Source organism: Lampetra fluviatilis, chromosome 70 (genome assembly GCF_964198595.1).
Source record: "Lampetra fluviatilis chromosome 70, kcLamFluv1.1, whole genome shotgun sequence".
In the NCBI taxonomy this organism is placed as follows: Eukaryota; Metazoa; Chordata; class Hyperoartia; order Petromyzontiformes; family Petromyzontidae; genus Lampetra; species Lampetra fluviatilis.
This window is the reverse complement of record NC_136344.1, coordinates 2261384-2278951: the sequence shown is the minus strand read 5'-3', so window position 1 is coordinate 2278951 and position 17568 is coordinate 2261384. Positions and strand designations below refer to the sequence as shown.

At 54.0% G+C, this 17568-nt stretch overlaps 1 protein-coding gene across 1 annotated transcript; it reads left to right on the top strand.

Moving 5' to 3' along the window:
- LOC144952886 (sulfotransferase 2B1-like) lies at positions 1-17568 on the top strand. The gene is made up of 7 exons (XM_078883358.1): positions 1-148; positions 4236-4447; positions 6006-6034; positions 6376-6473; positions 7647-7747; positions 10844-11024; positions 17447-17568. Exons 1-7 carry the CDS (start codon positions 1-3, stop codon positions 17566-17568), a joined length of 891 nt encoding a protein of 296 aa, XP_078739484.1.

The window sequence follows — 17568 nt, the reverse complement described above, 5'->3', positions numbered from 1 at the left end:
ATGGCGACCGACGTTCTGGCCTCGAGGATGTTCGAGGTGGGGGGCATGAAGTTCCTCTCTCCGCTCTGCACCCCGGAGTCCGTGCTGCGGGTTCGCTCGCTGCCCGTGCGGGATGACGACGTCTTCATCGCCACCATCGCCAAGTCCGGTGAGAGGCTCCCTGCGACGCCCCGAGTCGACCCCCAGGGTCAAGAGGAGCGAGGAAATCCCATGAGCCATGAAGCTCTTTGCCGCAGGTGTCCCAGCGTCAGAATCAGTAGATTGTTTATATACTGGAGGGATGAGCCGTCAAGATCTTTGTCACAGATGTCCAGGAGGGGAAGGTCAGCAAGTCACAACAACAAACACAATGCACACAAACACGACAGAGTCTGGGTGTCTCTCTCTCTCTCAGTGGGTTCACGATGGTCGTGTAGGAGACACTGAGAGCCTGGGTTGGAGCCCTGGGTCTGGGTGTCTCTCTCTCTCTAAGCCTCTATCTATCTCCTCTCGCTCTCGTCTTGCTCCCCTGTCTCTCGGCTTGAAACAAGAAGATGCTCGGTGTAGTCGGCACTTTGCTTCGTTCATCATTTCATTTTTTGGTTTCCTTTTTAATGCTTTGCTTTATGTAACCCCCCCTCCTCCCCCCTTTTAAATGAAAGATTTCACGCTCTGCTCTCCTTACCCCTTCCCTCTCTCTCTCTACCCCCCTCTCTCTCTACCCCCTGTCTCCCTACTCCATGTCTATGTTCCCCCTATGTTTTGTCTCTGTAATATTTGTAATATTTTTTAGTTTTTTACGGCAAGTGCTGCTTCTGCACCCAGCCCTTCTCGCAATCCTACGGCCTCAAGACGGGTAGCTCTTATCTGCAGGCAGAGCTCTCCGTCATCTGCCACTGAGCACACGGCCTCCTCCAGTGCCCACCGCTCCTTGAAGGCCGGCACGGCGTGGGTCAGCCACACATGGCGGAACTCCAGCCCACACACCCTGGCTCCGACCAGAGCGCGGAAGATGCCCAGGCTGCTGGCCGGACGTTTCCCCTCCAGGGCCACCTTCCTCGCCCTGTAAATGGCGAGCTTGGTGTAGCCGACGAGCACGTTGACCGGCCCCTGAAGATGTTGGGATCCGTCACCCTTCGGGTATCCAAAGATGAGGACCGTCGGGGAGAAGTAAATGGCGCCACGGGGCTCACTTTCAAGGGGGAGATGTTTGTGCAATGCACACCTCTCACCGCGGGGGGGGGGGGGGGGGGGGGCGGGGGGGAGCTGCTGCGGGACATTGCTCCTCGCCTGAAGCTGGAGGCGCCGGGGATCGATGGCGGCCCTCCTCCCCCTTCTCTTCTTCCCGGAATTGTGCTTCTCCTGCGCACAGCCCCCCGGCCACAGCGACAACGAGAAGCCACTGAAGCTCCGAGGCTGCAGGAACGTGCCCCTGAAGAGTGCCCCAAACACGGCGCCCTACACGTGGCTGTGTCAAGGCGCCCTACACGTGGCTGTGTCAAGGCGCCCTACACGTGGCTGTGTCAAGGCGCCCTACACGTGGCTGTGTCAAGGCGCCCTACACGTGGCTGTGTCAAGGCGCCCTACACGTGGCTTTGTCAAGGCGCCCTACACGTGCTGTGTCAAGGCGCCCTACACGTGGCTGTGTCAAGGCGCCCTACACGTGGCTGTGTCAAGGCGCCCTACACGTGGCTGTGTCAAGGCGCCCTACACGTGGCTGTGTCAAGGCGCCCTACACGTGGCTGTGTCAAGGCGACCTACACGTGGCTGTGTCAAGGCGCCCTACACGTACTGTGTCAAGGCGCCCTACACGTGGCTGTGTCAAGGCGCCCTATACGTGGCTGTGTCAAAGCGCCCTACACGTGGCTGTGTCAAGGCGCCCTACACGTGGCTGTGTCAAGGCGCCCTACACGTGCTGTGTCAAGGCGCCCTAAACGTGGCTGTGTCAAGGCGCTCTACACGTGGCTGTGTCAAGGCGCCCTACACGTGGCTGTGTCAAGGCGCCCTACACGTGGCTGTGTCAAGGCGCCCTACACGTGCTGTGTCAAGGCGCCCTACACGTGGCTGTGTCAAGGCGCCCTACACGTGGCTGTGTCAAGGCGCCCTACACGTGGCTGTGTCAAGGCGCCCTACACGTGGCTGTGTCAAGGCGCCCTACACGTGGCTGTGTCAAGGCGACCTACACGTGGCTGTGTCAAGGCGCCCTACACGTACTGTGTCAAGGCGCCCTACACGTGGCTGTGTCAAGGCGCCCTACACGTGGCTGTGTCAAAGCGCCCTACACGTGGCTGTGTCAAGGCGCCCTACACGTGGCTGTGTCAAGGCGCCCTACACGTGCTGTGTCAAGGCGCCCTAAACGTGGCTGTGTCAAGGCGCCCTACACGTGGCTGTGTCAAGGCGCCCTACACGTGGCTGTGTCAAGGCGCCCTACACGTGGCTGTGTCAAGGCGCCCTACACGTGGCTGTGTCAAGGCGCCCTACACGTGGCTGTGTCAAGGCGCCCTACACGTGCTGTGTCAAGGCGCTCTACACGTGGCTGTGTCAAGGCGCCCTACACGTGGCTGTGTCAAGGCGCCCTACACGTGGCTGTGTCAAGGCGCCCTACACGTGGCTGTGTCAAGGCGCCCTACACGTGCTGTGTCAAGGCGCCCTACACGTGGCTGTGTCAAGGCGCCCTACACGTGGCTGTGTCAAGGCGCCCTACACGTGGCTGTGTCAAGGCGCCCTACACGTGGCTGTGTCAAGGCGCCCTACACGTGCTGTGTCAAGGCGCCCTACACGTGGCTGTGTCAAGGCGCCCTACACGTGGCTGAGTCAAGGCGCCCTACACGTGGCTGTGTCAAGGCGCCCTACACGTGGCTGTGTCAAGGCGCCCTACACGTGGCTGTGTCAAGGCGCCCTACATGTGCTGTGTCAAGGCGCCCTACACGTGGCTGTGTCAAGGCGCCCTACACGTGGCTGTGTCAAGGCGACCTACACGTGGCTGTGTCAAGGCGCCCTACACGTGGCTGTGTCAAGGCGCCCTACACGTGGCTGTGTCAAGGCGCCCTACACGTGCTGTGTCAAGGCGCCCTACACGTGGCTGTGTCAAGGTGCCCTACACGTGGCTGAGTCATAGCGCCCTACACGTGGCTGTGTCAAGGCGCCCTACACGTGGCTGTGTCAAGGCGCCCTACACGTGGCTGTGTCAAGGCGCCCTACACGTGCTGTGTCAAGGCGCCCTACACGTGGCTGTGTCAAGGCGCCCTACACGTGGCTGTGTCAAGGCGCCCTACACGTGGCTGTGTCAAGGCGCTCTACACGTGGCTGTGTCAAGGCGCCCTACACGTGGCTGTGTCAAGGCGCCCTACACGTGGCTGTGTCAAGGCGCCCTACACGTGGTTGTGTCAAGGCGCCCTACACGTGGCTGTGTCAAGGCGCCCTACACGTGGCTGTGTCAAGGCGCCCTACACGTGGCTGTGTCAAGGCGCCCTACACATGGCTGTGTCAAGGCGCCCTACACGTGGCTGTGTCAAGGCGCTCTACACGTGGCTGTGTCAAGGCGCCCTACACGTGGCTGTGTCAAGGCGCTCTACACCCAGGACCTGGCCGACCTACCGGACACTAAACGGAGAGACCATTTCTCTCCCATTGTTGTGCCCCCCCCCCCCCCCCCAGTGAAAACAAATGTACAAGTCTCCCCCGTAGCCAAACGCAACTGGGTACCCGATACCTGTACCCAACCCGATACCCGGCTACCCGTACCCGGCCCGGTACGGGTAGCCGTTTGCGACCCTGGTGCGGCCGGGTACGGGTACGGGTAGGCCGTGAGTCACTAGTGAGTCACCGTTTGTCACTCATTTCGGGTAGGGTACGGGTAGGGAACGGGTGTACCCGTACCCGGCCGGGTACGGGTAGCCGTTTGCGACCTCTGCCGTGCACCACCCACACGCCGGTGACGCGTGTGTCTCGTTCGAGCGCTCGGTCATCGGCGCGGCGAGCTCGAATACCTCCACCATGGGACGTCTCGTTGTGTTGTGCTGCTGCTGCTGCTGCTGGCGGCAATAACAGGGGCTTGACAGTCAAACGTCTCTCTCCACCTGTCTCTCTCGACCACTCTACCTGTCTCTCTCCACCTGTCTCTCTCTACCTGTCTCTCTCCACCTCTCTCTCTCGACCACTCTACCTGTCTCTCTCTACCTGTCTCTCTCTACCTGTCTCTCTCTACCTGTCTCTCTCCACCTGTCTCTCTCCACCTCTCTCTCTAACCCCCACAGGCACCACGTGGATGCAAGAGATTGCGAGCCTGCTCCTGAGCGACGGGGACTTGGAGGTGGCGGCGACGTCGTGCACCTGGCAGAGGGCCCCCTACCTGGAGGGCGCCTTCAGGCAGCAGCAGCTCGAACTGCAGCCCTCGCCCCGGCTCATGACCACGCACCTGCAGCTCCACCTGGCACCACAGCAGCTCACAGAGGGCGGCAAGGGCAAGGTGAGGCCGGGAATCGTGGTGGCCGCGTCTCTGTCTGTCGCTCTGTGTCTCTGTCTCTCTCTCTGTCTCTCTCTCTCCCTGTCTCTCTGTGTCTCTCTCCCTGTCTCTCTCTCTGTCTCTCTGTCTCTCTGTGTCTCTCTCCCTCTCTCTCTCTCTGTCTCTCTCTCTGTCTCCCTGTCTCTCTCTCTTTCTCCCTGTCTCTCTGTGTCTCTCTCTATCTGTCTCTCTGTGTGTCTCTCTCTCTGTCTCTCTCTCTCTGTCTGTCTCTCTCCGTCTCTCGCTCTGTCTCTCTCTCACAGTGGGGCTCACAGTGGCCCTATCTTGATGAGAATGATAATTTATAGAACACTCGCGGTAAGTACCCGGCGTTGCCCGGGCGATAAAGACCGACACACACATCGACTTACACACACTTTCTATGTACATGAGTTTAGTGTAAGAAGCAAGGAACAGAAATATAATGTGTCCGCACACAAGCATTATGATCGAAATCTGAGCAAGGTGATTATAGCAAAAATAGGTTTTTATGAAGGTGATTTGACACCAAAAAAAGGAATGAATGCAGAGCAAGTTAATAATCAAATACTAGTTGCGAGCACACAAAGGAAAATACGTGAATATTTTGAAGGTGATTATAAAACCACCAGGTTTCTGTGTACAAGAGTTAAGCGAAAGAAGCATGCAATACATGAATTAGTTGTGTGCCCACAAACATTATGAACGTACATTGATTGTGTGTTTCTGTAAAGTGACGCGGACAGAAACATCATGAAAAGTGTAAAAAATATCCCACAATACCAGACAACAAAAATGGCCGCCATTCGGCACTAAGTGGCGGTGACGTCACGACGACGCTTGTGGCAGGCCATGGGCACCCCGAGGCCGAACGCCCGCTGGCAGGAGGTGACGGGGCAGAGGCAGATGCCACGGGTCGACTGGCTGATGCACGACCTGTGGCACAGTGAAGGGATAGCCGCAGCCTTACGTGTCTATCTATTGAATGTGAAACGCGTGAAACAAAATGTCCCCCGTGAGCTCGACCGAACGCGCACCACTTGGCAGCCCCCCCCCCCCCCCACCTCGAATTGGCGTGAGTTGGTAGGTCGATGTCGCGCAATACATAAATTAAACTAAACCCCACAAAATCGCTAATTCAACTAATTTAAAGGTGACGGAAGTGAAAAAAAATAGCCTGTGCCAAGCACGGGGCTTAAGGCGTGCTACATGGCGAATTCTTTTTTTACGTTGACCCCCCCTCCCCCCCGTTTGAGAGCCAAATCCCTCGCTAGCGCGCATATGCAGAGACTTCTTATATATAAGAAGATGATGATGATTCCACTGTTGCTGATGATGATTATGCTGCTGCTGATTCTGCTGATGATGATTATGCTGCTGGTGCTGCTGATGACGATCATGATTCTGCTGCCCCTGGATGTGATGATGCTCGTAATGCTGCTGATGGTGATTCTGCTACTGATGATTCTGACGATAATTCTGCTGATGATGACGGCGACGACGACGATCGTGACCACGATGCTCCGATGTGTGCACCCGCCAGGTCATTTACGTGGCGAGGAATCCCAAGGACAGATTGGCAGAGGTGGGACAAAGTCATTGTTATGCAAGTCCAAGTCGAGTCGCAAGTCATCAAATTCATGACTCGAGTCTGACTCGAGTCCAAGTCACATGACTCGAGTCCACATCTCAGAGGTGGGACAAAGTCATTGTTATGCAAGTCCAAGTCGAGTCGCAAGTCATCAAATTCATGACTCGAGTCTGACTCGAGTCCAAGTCACATGACTCGAGTCCACATCTCAGAGGTGGGACAAAGTCATTGTTATGCAAGTCCAAGTCGAGTCGCAAGTCATCAAATTCATGACTCGAGTCTGACTCGAGTCCAAGTCACATGACTCGAGTCCACACCTCTGCAGATTGGTGTCCTATTACGAATTCTCCAAGATCTCCTGCAACATGCCGGACCTTGGCGATTTCAAAACGTTCATTGAAAAATACCTCCAGGGTCAAAGTTCGTCTCCCATCACCAACAGCAGCTCAGCATTATCACCACCACCACCCACTACAAGTATCGTGAGCACTCAACCCCAAACGGAACAGGGATAGAGAAATCACACAATCTCCACTCACTCTGTAGAACAGGGGGAGATCATACTAACTCCACTCACTCTGTAGAACAGGGGGAGATCATACAAACTCCACTCTGTAGGACAGGGGGAGATCATACAAACTCCACTTACTTTGTAGAATAAGGGGAGATTATACAAACTCCACTCACTCTGTAGAACAGGGGGAGATCATACAAACTCCACTCACTCTGTAGGACAGGGGGAGATCATACAAACTCCACTCACTCTGTAGGACAGGGGGAGATCATACAAACTCCACTCACTCTGTAGAACAGGGGGAGATCATACAAACTCCACTCACTCTGTAGGACAGGGGGCGATCATACAAACTACACTCACTCTGTAGGACAGGGGGAGATCATACAAACTCCATTCACTCACTCAACCACACTAACTCACACTTACCTACATGATGTAGGGGCGAGTGCTGTTAGCGAGTAGCAGCGCCTATGAAGGCCGTCACTGTGTCATGCGAGGGGGTGGATTGCCAGCACCACGCCCGGCCGCCTTTGTCTCCCCATTGGCGATGTTTACACACTGCACCAGATAATGGAGGTGATAGTGGTGATGATGAAAGTGGTAGTGGTGGTGATTATGATATTGGTGCTGATGATGATATTGGTGGTGATGATAGTTGGATGATGATGGTCGTGGTGGTGATGATAGTGGTAGTGGTGATGATGATAGTGGTGGTGGTGATGATGGTGGCGATGATGATAGTGGTGGTGATGATGATAGTGGTGGTGATGATGATGATGGTCGTGGTGGTGATGATAGTGGTAGTGGTGGTGATGACGGTGGCAGTGATGATAGTGGTGGTGATGATGATAGTGGTGGTGATGATGATCGTCGTGGTCGTGATGATAGTGGTAGTGGTGGTGATGATGGTGGTGGTGATGATGGTGGTAGTGATGATAGTGGTGGTGATGATGATCATCGTGGTCGTGATGATGGTGGTAGTGGTGGTGATGATGTTGCCCCTACAGCATGTTCGAGGCTACACGGGGGATCTTTATATTTTGTGTCTCTTTGTTGTTGTCCTTCCGCTATGGCAGCGACAGTCAACGCTGGGACGTGGTTCAAGCACGTGAGTGAATGGTACGAGATGAGACACAAGGCCAACTTTCTCTTCGTGACTTTCGAAGAGATGATCAAGGTAATCAGCAGCAGCATCGGCACCATCATCAGCACCATCATCATCAGCGGCATCAGCATTAGCAGCAGCATCATCATCAGTATCAGCATCATCATCAGCAGCAGCATCATCAGCAGCAGCATCATCATCAGCAGCATTATCATCATCAGCAGTATGAGAGTCGTGACGCTGACACGCATTGCTGTTGTTTCACAAAGAGCCCTTATTGTGTACACAGCGCTACTGGGGCTCACGAGGCTTGATCTGCGTCTTCTCTACTCTTTGGTTCTTTCGGTAAAGTCACGTGGGTGTAATAAAGGTCGTTGAGGCGACTTCTGGAATCCGTCTTTTATTCAACTTGTATTACAGCTTTCCTTCACGCTGCTGACAGGCAGCGTGAGAGGGACAGATAGAGAGAGAGACACACTGCCACGTGGCAACCCGGAGCCCCGCTCCCACGTGGCCCCCTTCCTCTGTTCGTCCCCGTTCTGACCACGTGTCGTTCGTCTCCACCCCTATTTAATACCCGGGTCACGTGGTACGTTTCCACCAATCCTGGTTAGCCTCCATGGAATATTCCAGCTTCCCTCGTAGGCTCCCGGGACCACGCCCCTGACTCGTCTCCCCATTGGCTGTGGCCAAAGCCAGCAGAACCAATCCTTACAGCTGTCACCTTGCCATTACGTCAGGGCCACGCCCCTAGGCTTCCCCCCATTGGCTATAGACCAGGACCGGCAGAGCCAATCATCATGACGAGTTGTGATACGTCAGAGAGCCGGACATATCCTCACATTACATAGGTATAAAATAAAATGAATCACGATGTTTCGGGCAAAACACAAGCGCCCGTCATCAGGCGGGAAAGCGTGGCCTGCTGCCGAGGCAGCAGACTGTTGTGAAAGGTTCGAAATGTGTGTAGCCCAAGGGTCATCAAGAAGTGAGCGGGGCTAGTGATGTTAATGTGAGGAATTAGCATGCAACTGTAGAGAAGGAGGGTGAGCATGAGCGATCTAAGAGAGATGCATAGAGAGAGAGAGACAGAGAGTCGTAAATAACAGCTGATATAGGCAGGTAGGATGGAAACATCACAGTCAGTTGAGACTTTACCTGGTGAATAACGTCCTTCCAATGATTGCTCAGTTTGTACCCATCCTCTCGGTTGAAGTTGTGTCTGTGTTCATATATCTGGATGGCTTCATGAACAAATCTCTGAAGGTAGCCGGTAGGTTTGCAGTTTCGTGCGAGCCCACAGCGTTAAGACAATGATCGGCAACGGCCGAGGTATTGGTCCTACCGTGTTTCAGATCTGCCTTGTGTTCACGGACGCGGTCCGAGACATGTTGCTTGGTTTCCCCAATGTAACTGCTGCTGCACACACAACTCAGGGTATTGCATGTCAGGAATCACATCCTTTACAGATGGAATTAAATCACAGATTCTGTGTACTGTGTTGAAACGAACCTTGGTCTTGTGTTTGTTTAAGATTTTGGAAATCTTTTCGTCTTCTCCCCAAGCGTCCCTCGTCTCTCCCCTCCATTTGTGTCCCTCGAGAATCCTTTCTCGCCTTCTACGTTTGACTTTCTGAACCGATCAGTTCAATTGTGTGGCCGGTGATGAATCCTCTTTGAGAACCTCCCTGCACCAATCAGAGGCCTCGAACGCACCGCGTCAGGCGGGTGGTCTGTCGTCTTCTCGGTCTTGGAAGGGAGCCACCTCGGCTGACGTCAGAAAAGGGCATGGCGCAGCGTCATCGACCACGTGAAGCCACAAACACAATGGGTGACGTCACAGTGCCATCGACCACGTGAAGACACAAACACAAGGGGTGACATCACAGTGCCATCGACCACGTGAAGACACAAACACAAGGGGTGACGTCACAGTGCCATCGACCACGTGAAGACACAAACACAATGGGTGACGTCACAGTGCCATCGACCACGTGAAGCCACAAACACAATGGGTGACGTCACAGTGCCATCGACCACGTGAAGACACAAACACAATGGGTGACGTCACAGTGCCATCGACCACGTGAAGCCACAAACACAATGGGTGACGTCACAGCGCCATCGACCACGTGAAGCCACAAACACAATGGGTGACGTCACAGTGCCATCGACCACGTGAAGCCACAAACACAATGGGTGACGTCACAGTGCCATCGACCACGTGAAGCCACAAACACAATGGGTGACGTCACAAGGGCCTCGTGTTCCCGCGACCCACGTGAGCCCCTGTGGCGAGGCCCAACAATCACGTGCTCGCGTGTGTCCAGTTATGGCGGTAATGATGTTGAATGTGGTGATGATGGAGGTGGTCATGGAGGTGGTGATGATGATGATGGTGGTGGTGATGATGATGGTGGTGGAGGTGGTGGTGGTGATGATGATTGTGGTGGTGATGATGATGGTGGTGGTGGAGGTGGTGGTGGAGGTGGTGATGATGGTGGTGGTGATGATGGAGGTGGTGGAGGTGGTGGTGGAGGTGGTGATGATGGTGGTGGTGATGATGATGATGGTGGTGGTGGAGGTGGTGGTGGTGATGATGATTGTGGTGGTGATGATGATGGTGGTGGTGGAGGTGGTGGAGGTGGTGATGATGATGGTGGTGGTGATGATGATGGAGGTGGTGGAGGTGGTGATGGAGGTGGTGATGATGATGGTGGTGGTGATGATGATGGTGGTGGAGGTGGTGGTGGTGATGATGATTGTGGTGGTGATGATGATGGTGGTGGTGGAGGTGGTGGTGGAGGCGGTGATGATGGTGGTGGTGATGATGATGGAGGTGGTGGAGGTGGTGGTGGAGGCGGTGATGATGGTGGTGGTGATGATGATGGAGGTGGTGGAGGTGGTGGTGGAGGCGGTGATGATGGTGGTGGTGATGATGATGGAGGTGGTGGAGGTGGTGGTGGAGGCGGTGATGATGGTGGTGGTGATGATGATGGAGGTGGTGGAGGTGGTGGTGGAGGTGGTGATGATGGAAGTGATGGGAGGCGCAGTAGAGATATCAATGGTCATGGAGATGAATGCCGATGTAGTCGTGGAACACTTGACCCCTCGACCTCCTCGACCCCCTGACCCCCTGACCCCCTGACCCCTCGGGTCTCTGCTGCAGGACCTGCGAGGCAGCGTGCTGCGCGTGTCGCGCTTCCTCGACCGGCCGCAGGACGACTCCACGATCGACTCCATCGTCCACCACTGCTCCTTCGCCTCCATGAGGGTCAACAAGATGACCAACTACGAGGCGATGCCCGCGGGATTGGTGGACTTGAGCAAAGGGCCCTTCATGAGGAAAGGTGATGGTGGTGACGGTGGTGATGATGCAGCTCGTAGTCTGAGTAGTCTACGGGTCTCTGTGTGAGTTTTTGGGTTTCTGTGTGTTTATTTCTATATGTGTCTGTGTATGTGTCTGTGTGTGTGTCTGTGTGTGTGTCTGTGTGTAAGTGTAAGTGTGTCTCTGTGTATGTGTGTGTGTGTATGTGTGTGTGTATGTGAGTCCGGCAAAACAACCTCCTACCTCTGTAAGATGCGCCTGCCATTCTTCCACTCCGGTGGTGGGTGTACACCCAGGACCCCATTCCAACCAAAAGTGGCCTGGTCTCAGCTAGCTGATGAAAGTTGCAAGCGAGAATTTCATCATTGCTTGCAGCTGGGGTTGGCATCGTCCCCCACTCCACCTGATGTCGAGGGTAAATGGGCGAGGTTTAAGACTGTGACTCATGCAGCTGCAATGGCTGCTTTGGGTACGCGGTCCAGACCTCCCCAGAAACCCTGGCTGACAGAGGAGGTGTTCAGGTTAATTGAGAAAAAGCGACAGGCCCACTCTCATCGCCTACAGCATCCCACGTCGGAGAATGAGGAGGTTTACCGCAGCCTTCGCTCGGAGGTTCGGAGAGCCGTAAGGCGCTGTAAGGATGGGTGGTGGTCGCGGGTTGCTGAGGAGATGGAGTCTGCCTCAGTGGCCCGCGATCACAAATCACTATTTAATTCCATCAAAAAAGTAACCTGCAGCGCCACACCTATTACCATCATTAGAGGAAAAAACGGTGATCCAATCTCCGACCCCCAGGAACAGGTTTGCAGATTTGCTGAGCATTTCTGCGAGGTCCTGGGGGAGGGAAAATCTCTCAGCCAGGAAAACATCATGGCACAAAGTGGGGATAACCCTGCTGAGGCTGCGGTGCCTCAAATATTGGAAGAGGTCACCCCCTGTGAGTGGCTGGCTGAGGTGCCAGCTGTTGAGGAAGTACTGAGGGCGATCCGGAGTCTGAGACCAGGGAAGGCACCGGGCAGAGATGATCTCCCAAGCGAAATGCTGAGGGAGGGTGGCGTTTGTGCACAGACTGCCCTATATGACATCATAACAACAGTCTGGACCACTGGACGGGTTCCGCAGGACTGGAAGGATGCCCTGGTGTTCCCCCTCTTTAAGAAGGGGGACCGTACCGACTGTAACAACTACAGGGGCATCTCACTCCTCAGTGTGCCGGGTAAGGTCCTGGCAAGGATTATTCAACATCGCCTTGCTAGGCACGCTGAGGAGAGGCTTGCGGAGCCCCAATGCGGTTTCAGGAAAGGGCGGTCCTGCACAGATGCCATATTTTCTGTCCGTCTGCTCCAGCAGAGGTGTAGGGAATTTCAAAAAGACCTACATCTCTGCTTTATTGACCTGGTCAAGGCCTATGATACCATCAGTAGGACTGGGCTCTGGGTTGTTCTTCGTGCTTTCGGAGTCCCTGACCCTCTGCTCACGATCATTAAGGACCTTCATGATGGTGAGCGGGCCCGGGTAAAACTACGAGGCCGGGAGTCGGAGCCTTTCCCTGTACACCTTGGGGTGCGACAGGGATGTCCTCTGGCTCCCACATTATTTAACATCTATTTCGACTGCGTAGTTCGTGAAGCCTTCAAAAGCTGTACCGGGGGAATTACCATTTGGTACAGATATAATGGGAGGCTGATCGACGCCCGGGTGCGATCAAGGGATGGCTCCCTATTGGTCAACCACGTTATGTATGCCGATGATTTGGTAATAGCTGCTCATTCAGAAGAGGAGTTGGAGACGCTGCTGCTGAGACTGGAGTGTGCCACCAAGAGGTGGGGCCTTACCATCAGCCCCTCCAAAACTAAGCACCTGCCTGGGTATTTTGTACCATCGGGCACTCCACCCCCACAACTCCCAATCGGTGATGGGGCAGTTGTGGAGAGAGTGGAGAGTTTCCCATACCTGGGCAGTGTGCTTATGACCGGCTCCAGTTTATCAGCAGAGGTCTCACTCCGAATCAGTCGAGCGGCAATATCTTTTCATCGGTTGCGTAACGCTGTGTGGAAGCTACCTGGTCTGTCGCTCCGCACGAAGCTTCAGGTCTTCTCGGCCACGGTCATTCCCTCCCTTCTCTACGCTTGCGAAACGTGGACCCCCCTAGTGGAGCATCTTCGCCGGTTGGAAACATTTAGGCTGGCCTGCCTACGATCCATCCTGGGTTTAACCAGGCTGGATTGTGTGAGGAGCTCACAAGTCCTTGAAAGATCTGGGCAAAGTCCCATCAGTGAGCTCCTCCGGCAGGCAAGGCTGCGTTGGCTGGGTCATGTAGCCCGCATGCCCAGCCACCGCATGCCTAAACAGCTTTTGTTCGGCCGGATCGAGGGGGCTAAACGGGCGCGGCACGGGCTAGAGAAGAGATGGAGTGATGTGGTACAGGAGGACGTGGAGCTGAGTGGACTTGCCGATGACTGGTACCAGCGGTGTCAAGATCGGCCTCAGTGGAGGAGGCTCGTGAAGGACGCTACTGGGCAGTTGGAGGCAGTCGCCCTCCAACAACAACGGAGGGCGGAGGAGCGACGCTCACAACAACGAGCGGAGCGCCGGGTGGCTAAAGCACAGCAAGTTGGCACAGTAGGGGGCACAGGTGGTGGATCAGCCAGTCATCTCGGTCATCTCGGTCAGTCGACCCGTGGCACCTGGGTCTGCCCCGTGACCTCCTGCCAGCGGGCGTTCGACACTTCACGTGGCCTCAGGGTGCACATGGCCTGGCACAAGCGTCGTGGTGACGTCACCGCCACTTAGTGGCGAATGACGGTTGTTGTTGTTGTTGTGTATGTGTGTGTATGTGTGTGTATGTGTGTCCCATGTCGCATGGGACCATTATACACACAAAGTGGGGATGACCCTGCTGAGGCTGCAACAGATGGCACCTCAGGCAGCTCTGTGAGTGGCTGGCTGAGGTGCCATCTGTTGAGGAAGTACTGAAGGCGAACGAGAGTCAGAGACCAGGAAAGGCACCGGGCAGAGATGATCTCCCAAGCAAAATTCTGAGGGAGGGTGCCGTTTGTGCGCAGACTGCCCTATATGACATCATAACAACAGTCTGGACCACTGGACGGGTTCCGCAGGATTGGAAGGATGCCCTGGTGGTCCCCCTCTTTAAGAAGGGGGACCGCACAGACTGTAACAACTACAGGGGCATCTCACTCCTCAGTGTGCCGGGAAAGGTCCTGGCAAGGATTATTCAACATCGCCTTGCCAGGCACGCTGAGGAGAGGCTTGCGGAGCCCCAAAGCGGTTTCAGGAAAGGGCAGTCCTGCACAGATGCCGTATTTTCTGTCCGTCTGCTACAGCAGAAGTGTAGGTAATTCCAACAAGACCTATATCTCTGCTTTATTGACCTGGTCAAGGCCTATAATACCATCAGTAGGCCTGGGCTCTGGGTTGTTCTTCATGCTTTCAGAGACCCTGACCCTCTGTTCACGATCATTAAGGACCTTTATGATGGTGAGCGGGCCCAGGTAAAACTACGTGGCTGGGAGTCAGAGCCATTCCCTGTACACCTTGGGGTGCGACAGGGATGTCCTCTGGCTCCCAAATTATTTAACATCTATTTTTACCAGGTAGTTCGTGAAGCTTTCAATAGCTGTACCGGGGGAATTTCCATTTGGTACAGATATAATGGGAGGCTGATTGATGCCCGGGTGCGGTCAAGGGATGGCTCGCTATTGGTCAACCATGTTATGTATGCCGATGATTTGGTAATTGCTGCTCATTCAGAGGAGGAGTTGGAGACGCTGCTGCTGAGACTAGACCGTGCCACTAAGAGGTGGGGCCTTACCATCAGCCCCACCAAAACTAAGCACCTGCCTGGGTATTTGGTACCATAGGGCACTCCACCCCAACAACTCCCAATCGGTGATGGGGCAGTTGTGGAGAGAGTGGAGAGTTTCCCATACCTGGGCAGTGTGCTCATGGCCGGCCCCGGTTAAACAGCAGAGGTCTCACTCCGAATCAGTCGAGCGGCAATATCTTGCGTAACGCTGTGTGGAAGCTACCTGGTCTCTCGCTCCGCACGAAGCTCCAGGTCTTCTCGGCCATAGTCATTCCCTCCATTCTCTACGCTTGCGAAACGTGGACCCCTCTAATGGAGCATCTTCGCCGGTTAGAAACATTTAGGCTGTAGATTTGAAGCTTTCGTGACTGCAAGGATTCATACTGTTAGGTTTTTTCGGTAAAGTCACGTGACTTTACCGGAAAAAACCTAAGAGTATACATTTAGGCTGGCCTGCTTACGATCCATCCTGGGTTTAACCTGCAGGCTGGATTGTGTGAGGAGCTCACAAGGCCTTGAAAGATCTGGACAAAGTCCCATCGGTGAGCTCCTCCGGCAAACAAGGCTGCATTGGCTGGGTCATGTAGCCCGCATGCCCAGCCACCGCATGCCTAAACAGCTTTTGTTCGACCGAATCGAGGGGGCTAAACGGGCGCGGCACAGGCTAGAGAAGAGATGGAGTGATGTGGTACAGGAGGGCGTGGAGCTGAGTGGACTTGCCGATGACTGGTACCAGCGGTGTCAAGATCGGCCTCTGTGGAGGAGGCTCGTGAAGGACGCTGCTGGGCAGTTGGAGGCAGTCGCCCTCCAACAACAACGGAGGGCGGAGGAGCGACGCTCACAACAACGAGCGGAGCGCCGGGTGGCTAAAGCACAGCAAGTTGGCACAGTAGGGGGCACAGGTGGTGCATCATCCAGTCATATCAGTCAGTCGACCCATAGCACCTGGGTCTGCCCAGTGACCTCCTGCCAGCGGGCATTCCACACTTCACGTGGTCTCAAGGTGCACATGGCCTGGCACAAGCGTCGTGGTGAAGTCACCGCCACTTAGTGGCGAATGGCGGTTGTTGTTGTTGTGTATGTGTGTGTATCTGTGTGTGTATCTATGTGTGTTGTTGTGCATGTGTGTGTGTATCTGTGTGTGTCTATGTGTTGTTGTGTATGTGTGTGTATCTGTGTGTGTCTATGTGTGTTGTTGTGTATGTGTGTGTATCTGTGTGTGTCTATGTGTGTTGTTGTGTATGTGTGTGTATCTGTGTGTGTCTATGTGTTGTTGTTGTGTATGTGTGTGTATCTGTGTGTGTCTATGTGTTGTTGTGTATGTGTGTGTATCTGTGTGTGTCTATGTGTTGTTGTGTATGTGTGTGTATCTGTGTGTGTCTATGTGTGTTGTTGTGTATGTGTGTGTATCTGTGTGTGTCTATGTGTGTTGTTGTGTATGTGTGTGTATCTGTGTGTGTCTATGTGTGGTCATAATCAACGTTTTTGGGTTTAGATCGCGTTATTTATAAATGTGTCGTAACCCTCCACCACCCGACACGGCCAATCAGTAAAAATGTGTCACGTTGACAAAAGACAAATAGTTTACTGCTTTAGCCCACCGGTGTGTTGTGTCGGGTGGTGGAGGGTTACGACACATTTATAAATAACGCGATCTAAACCCAAAAACGTTGATTATGAATAACATTGGTCGCGAAAGCCTACGTGTTAAACTCTATGTGTGTTGTTGTGTATGTGTGTGTATCTGTGTGTGTCTATGTGTGTTGTTGTGTATGTGTGTGTATCTGTGTGTGTCTATGTGTGTTGTTGTGTATGTGTGTGTATGTCTGTGTGTGTATGTGTGTTGTTGTTGTGTATGTGTGTGTGTATGTGTGTTGTTGTTGTGTATGTGTGTGTGTGTCTGTGTGTGTTGTTGTGTGTGTTGTTGTGTATGTGTGTGTGTCTATGTGTGTTGTTGTGTATGTGTGTGTGTCTGTGTGTGTTGTGTATGTGTGTGTGTCTATGTGTGTTGTTGTGTATGTGTGTTGTTGTGTATGTGTGTGTGTCTATGTGTGTTGTTGTGTATGTGTGTTGTTGTGTATGTGTGTGTGTCTATGTGTGTTGTTGTGTATGTGTGTGTATGTCTGTGTGTGTATGTGTGTTGTTGTTGTGTATGTGTTTTTGTCTGTGTGTGTATGTCTGTGTGTGTATGTGTGTGTTGTTGTGTATGTGTGTGTGTCTGTGTGTGTTGTTGTGTGTGTTGTTGTGTATGTCTGTGTGTGTCTATGTGTGTTGTTGTGTATGTGTGTGTATGTCTGTGTGTGTATGTGTGTGTTGTTGTGTATGTGTGTGTGTCTGTGTGTGTTGTTGTGTGTGTTGTTGCGTATGTGTGTGTATGTCTGTGTGTGTATGTGTGTGTTGTTGTGTATGTGTGTGTGTCTATGTGTGTTGTTGTGTATGTGTGTTGTTGTTGTGTGTGTTGAACCTCCTTCGCACCACCGTACGTAGCCAGCCGCGTTCATCGGAGGTGCGGAGAGTGAAGGTCACGAGGTGATGGGTCGTGACCCTCACCCCAAAAAGCACCCCCCGCTCACCACCTTCCCCCTCCCCCACCCCCCACCGTGCCCCTCCCCCACCAGGCACCGTGGGAGACTGGAAGAATTACTTCACTGTGGAGCAGAGCGAGAGGTTTGACGAGCTGTACGCGGAGAAGATGAGAGGCTGCGGCCTCACCTTCCCCGATGACCTCAGCCAACTCTAG

Bases quoted from the DNA above. Each gene is read 5' to 3' on its own strand.
- LOC144952886 (XM_078883358.1), top strand. From the start codon at position 1: ATGGCGACCGACGTTCTGGCCTCGAGGATGTTCGAGGTGGGGGGCATG. The intron at 4,448-6,005 runs GTGAGGCCGGGA...TGCACCCGCCAG, and splicing joins CAGAGGGCGGCAAGGGCAAG to GTCATTTACGTGGCGAGGAA. The intron at 6,035-6,375 runs CAGATTGGCAGA...TCCACACCTCTG, and splicing joins GTGGCGAGGAATCCCAAGGA to CAGATTGGTGTCCTATTACG.